The sequence below is a fragment of the Sciurus carolinensis genome, chromosome 7 (assembly GCF_902686445.1).
Source record: "Sciurus carolinensis chromosome 7, mSciCar1.2, whole genome shotgun sequence".
NCBI lineage: Eukaryota > Metazoa > Chordata > Mammalia > Rodentia > Sciuridae > Sciurus > Sciurus carolinensis.
The window spans coordinates 125,295,905-125,301,643 of NC_062219.1; the positions used below are offsets into that span (position 1 = coordinate 125,295,905).

The following is a 5,739-nucleotide window of genomic DNA, read 5'->3' on the forward strand; positions in this document are numbered from 1 at the left end:
TATTCCAATTACTTTTTGATTCATTTTCTGAGCTCTATCAAATTATTGTTTCATTTAAACATCTCATCCACATGAGTGACAAAGTAGTTCATTGCATCTGAAGGGGTGGTGTAAATGATGTAAGTGACTGTTTCCAGGGCAAGTACTGTGTATTACTGACTGAAGTCCTGAGACAGTAATAGAATCATAGTGAACCCCTACATGGCCAGAGGACATTGAGGGTCAGGTGGCTCTTCTCGAAGCTTGGATTCTCTCTGTCTTCCACTCTAGTGGAATTCAGGAAAAAATGAGGAAGACATTTCAAATTAACTACATTTCCATTACCCTGATAGAAATGAGTGAGGAAGAGTAATTAAGTCAGATCCTTTAAAATGAAAGAAATTTTTTCGACACCTGAGTTGGTTTGGTGAGATTTTAATCTGCTGTATTGACAAGAGTAATTCACATATAACTCTGTACTCACTGTTTTTATTGCAGAGTCCATTTGTGTAATGAATTTCCAATATGAATTTCCCTATAATAAGTTCTGTTTTAACTTTAATTTCCTGACTGGTTCTGTTATTTTTTTCCTTAATATATTTTCATTTGTCTCTCAAAAAGAATTAAAGGCTGTGATTCAGAAAAATAGGAAGTCTTTTCTTCTTTCAAAAATCTTTCTTAGGGCTGCCTTCATGGCCTTATTTCTCAGGCTATAGATTATTGGATTGAGTGTTGGGGGCAGCACAGTATAAAAAACAGTGAGTAAAAAGTCTAACACAGTTGGAGACTCTGAATGTGGCTTTAGAAAATCAAAGACACTAGTAGAGACAAATAGTATGACAACAGATAGGTGGGGCAGGCAGGTAGAAAAGGCTCTGGCTCTGCCCTCAGCAGATGGTATCCTCAGCACAGTAGAGAATATATGTATGTAGGTGACTCCAATAGAGATGAAGCACATAAATGCTACCAAAGACAGGAAACCACTAACCCCAAGCTCACCCACATATTCATTGGAACAAGAGAGTTTCAGAAGCTGGGGGACATCACAGAAGAACTGATGAATGATGTTGGCACCACAGAAATGGATGGAAAAAGTAGCAGCTGTGTGCATGACTCCAGCGAGGCTTCCACTGACCCAGACGGCTAACACTCCATGAACACAGGTACTGCCATCCATGATGACTTCATAGCGCAGTGGAAGGCAGATGGCCACATAACGGTCATAGGACATCACTGTGAGCATGGCCATCTCAGCACAGCCACAGAGAGTGAATGCAAAACACTGCAATATGCATTCCCAGAGGGAAATATAGCCACTATGCATGAAAGAGTTGCAAATGGACCTTGGGACAGTCACAGAAATGTAGCACAGATCCAGCAGGGAGAGATGTTTCAGGAAGAAATACATGGGTGAGGAGAGACTGTGGTCCACAGAAGTGGTGGTAATAATGAGAACATTGCCAACTAGAGCCACTATGTATAAGACTAAGAAGAGAGTCGCAAATAGTATTTCTAGCTCAGGTTTGCCAGAAAATCCCATGAGAAGAAATCCACTTATTGTAGTGAAATTAGCCATGTTTTCCTTCTTGATTTCTAAGAGCGATACTGGCTGTAGGAAGGAGGGAAAAAATCCTAAAAATACAATTTTTCTCATTCAAAAATCTTGAACTTGGCAAAATTAAGGCATGAAGATGGGACCACCAGTCCACCATTTTAAGTGTGAAATAGCTTTGTATACTAAGAATTATATCGAGCAATCTTAAATGATTTTTACTCAGCCATAAGGAGGATAAGTAAAATAGATAATATAGTTTAATGTCACCCATTCTAATCAAAGCAAGGAGAATACATAATTGAACTAATGGGGCATAGACTACCCAAGTTTTATATACACTAAAGGTTTCATTCAGTTCATATGAGCACAACATTTTTAGAGACATTTTTGAGGTGTCTGTTTTTTCCCAGTAATCTTCCTATTTTTAAATCTTAATGTTTCAATTGAAACATAGTAATTGTAAATTTTTATGAAGTATGGTATATTTCAATACATGTATACAATGTGACAATCTGTTTTTATACCACCACTAGTACTGATTCTTTAATTGTAATTTCATAATTTTATTTCATATATGAGAGAACAAATTCTTAACATTTTTTCTTTTTCTCCATGCGTTCTTTAAAAAATTAAGTTAAAGGTGCATCATATATTAATAGCATCTGTGTAAAAATTATTATGTACAATCATTGCCCTTTTCATAAAATATATAAAATCACCTGAAAAAATTCTAAGGGATGAAAGGCTAAAATTTTCCTACTGTATTTTAGAAAAAAGAAATCAAATGACTAATATTCTCGGGAAAAATTATCTATCCTAATTTTAATGAACTAAATTTAAAGTAATAATGAGGTATAATTTTGATTCCAATCAAATTAGCAAAGATCCAAAACCACAATTCTCTGAGTTACTGAGAATGCAGTCAGGAGTGACCTTGATCGTGTAGCTAGGATGCAAAGTTTCCAAGAAATCTATTTCAGGCATATCTCTGGGTTTAGCATAGGAAGATGGTTGCCCCTATGTCTCTGGAGGGTCAGGATAATAAACCTTTAAACCACTTGAAAAATTACTATTGTATGTGTCATATTTCTTTAGATTCTTTTTACAGTGCTTATTTTTATGTATTTACTGATGGTTTATGTAATGTATCATTCTTCTAAAAACCATAGTAGTGATTATTATCACTATTATTTATCTTATAAAAACACTTTAATCATAATTGTAATGTCATATAATTTTTTTCTTTTTTTTGAGCAGTACTGGGGATCAAACCCAGGGCCTGTGCATGCTAGGGAAGTACTCCACTACTGAGCTGCATCCCCAGTCTATGCCACCTAAATTATTATTATCTAGGTAAATAATTCAATAAACCTCAACTTGTGCATTAAGAGATTGACCATTTTTTTGTGACATCATGTTATAATTCTTAATAAAAATAATTTCCTTAAATACCCATTATTTAGATGATTTAATTAAATATCTAACGCAAAATTGATTCATTTAAAGGAGAGATTGTGAGATGAGAATAATACTCTGAAAAATATTTTTGGAATATAAAGGGATTAAAACTTTCTTTCCCAGATTTCCTAATTTTTTTTTTTTTGTTCTAGGGATTAAACCCTGGGGTGCTTAACCTCTGAGTCAAATTCCCACATTCCCAGCCCATTTAAAAAAAAAAAAAAATTATTTTTTATTTTGAGACAGGGTCTTGCTAAACTGCTTACGTTCTCATTGACTTGCTGAAGCTGGCTTTGAAATTGTGGTCCTCCTGCCTCAGCCTCCCAAGCCACTGGGATTATACATGTGTGCCACCATGCTGGGCTGATTCCTAATTTTTATTTAAAAAAAATCCATTGCTGATAATTTTTTTTTTTTTGCATATGTGTGGGACTGGGTATTGAACCAGAAGCACTCTACCACTGAGCTACATTCCCATCCTTTTGATTTGTTTTTAAATTTGGGACAGGTTCTCACTAAGTTGCTGAGGCTGGCCGCAAGCTTGTTATCTTCCTCTCTGTCTCTGGAATTACAGGTTGCGCTATAGTGCCTGGTTGATTAAAAAGTGTTAATCAGCTTCTCTAAGCTAAATGTCAATGTCTGTCTTTATTCCATCTAATCAAACTCTGTAATTCATTTGCTTCCCAATTTCATTATAATATCCTTTTGAGAAGCCAAGCAAACTCACCTTAGCATATCCAGGAATTTCCCCCTTCTAAACTTGGGGTAATTCTATCAATGTGTCAGTCACCACTCAGCAAATGGTCCAGGTCTTCCTAATTCAGCCCCTTCCAGTAATATTTAGTCCATAGAGAGAAAAATAAGGTGTTTCAATTCTTTTTTGGCCACTGGAGGCCAAGCTACATACCTCTTTGACCCTATAAGAAAGGTTCCCAGGTGCTCTGGGTATTTGGGGCCCCTTGTAACTGTCCTGGGACTGAAATTTGCAATTGCACGATCTTTTCCCATGGAGTATTTTTTTTTTTTTTTTTTGGTCAGTTTGAGTTAATGATCACACATACTTAATTGGAATTTCATTTTATTTGTGCCCATTAGACCAAAGCATTGTAATTTATGCTTCAAATTAAATAACACCCAATACCATGAGGTTAACGCCTTTGTTCAGTTTGTTCGTTGGAAAGTAAATGAATATTTAGGGAACTCAAGACAATTTGGGCACAACTGCAAAGCAGAGGTTGCTTGGCTTATGTAATTCTCATGCTTCCAATTTAGATATTACTATATTCTCAAAGAATCACAGCATGAGAAGAAATTGTAGAGATCATCATGGCTGACCAACATCTGATCAAAAATTTAGATACATTTTTTCCACTTATAAATGGCTCATCACTCCCTCTTTGAACACTTCAGTTATAAGAGCTCACTATAACTTTAGGACTTCATATTCTAGGAATTGAAGGTGAAAACATTCTTCCTTACATTGAGCCCAATCTTCCATTTTGCTATTTCTTATCTTAATATTGGAAGGGGCAGATGTGGTCCTTATTATTTTATCATTAAATTTTTTTTATCAGCGTCTAATAATTATACACATTATGGGTACAGTGTGATATTTCAATATATGTATATGCTTGTACTGATCAAATTAGGGCAATGAATATTTCCATCCCATTTCTTTATCATTGGAGTTTTTAAGTGCCTCTCTTCTGGTTCTTCATAAAATATATAATAGATTATATTGTGAAATATAATCACCCTATTGTGCTGCTTAAGCACTAGAACTTATTCTCCCTATGCAATTGAGTTTTGGAACCTATTATCCAAATTTTATTCCTTTGATTTCAGTCTTTGTGTATCCTTAAAAGTGAGGTGAATCTTGTGGGCAGTATATAATTGTTTTCTGACTGTTTTGTAGATCCTTTGTTTCTTTCTTCATCTCTTGCTATCTTTCCTGTGGTTTGATGGTTTTCTGTAGTGGAATGCTTTGAATCTTTTTGTTTTGTGCATCAGCTATAGGTGTTGGCCTTGTAGTTACCATGAGGCTTACATAGAACATCTTACAATTATAAAAGTCTATTTCTAGATGGTAGTGACATAACTTTTAATGCATCAACAACTCTAAATTTTATACTTCCATTTCAGGTTTTGAGATCAGAATTTACATAATTTTAAAATATGTTTTCCTTTGTTGATAGTTCAGTTTTTCACTCTTCTATTAGGAGCAAAATTCTTGTATGCACCACTGTTACAGTCTTAGAATGTTCTGAGTTTATCTCTGTGTGACTTCTGGTATTGAGTTTGTGCTTTTCTAATTTTATGCTATAAGTTAATGACCTTTTAGTTCAACCTAAAGAACTTCATTTAGTAATATCTGTAGACAGGCCTAGTGATGATGAAATCCCTTCATTTTCTGAGGGCAGCTGTGGTAAAGTTTTTATTCTCTCTCATTTTGGAAAAATAACTTTGCTAGGCAAAGTATTGTTGTTTGCCATTTTTTCCCTTCAGTGTGTTGAATGTAAAAGGTACTGAAACCCTTTTGCATGCTGTTTCTTATCTTTTCCTGTTCTCAGAATTTTTCTTTGTCTTTGGTTAATTTTTTTATATTTTAAGTTTAGTTAAATTCAAATTTCATGTTCCCAAGTAAGTGAATTTAAGTTTATCCAGTTTAATGCTCCAGTCCCTTGATCAAGCATATTCAAAATTCAATCCCATGGTACTCCTGCAGTTATGTGCCAGTTAATACTTTC

General features: G+C 34.7%; 1 protein-coding gene across 1 annotated transcript; it reads right to left on the reverse strand.

Annotated features, from left to right (window-relative positions):
* Nucleotides 1-616: 616 nt before the first annotated feature.
* Nucleotides 617-1,555, reverse strand: LOC124989362 (olfactory receptor 14J1-like). The gene has a single exon (XM_047559241.1). It carries the CDS (start codon nucleotides 1,553-1,555, stop codon nucleotides 617-619), a length of 939 nt encoding a protein of 312 aa, XP_047415197.1.
* Nucleotides 1,556-5,739: the final 4,184 nt, after the last annotated feature.

Coding starts and splice junctions, on each gene's coding strand:
- LOC124989362 (XM_047559241.1), bottom strand. CDS start 1,555: ATGGCTAATTTCACTACAATAAGTGGATTTCTTCTCATGGGATTTTCT.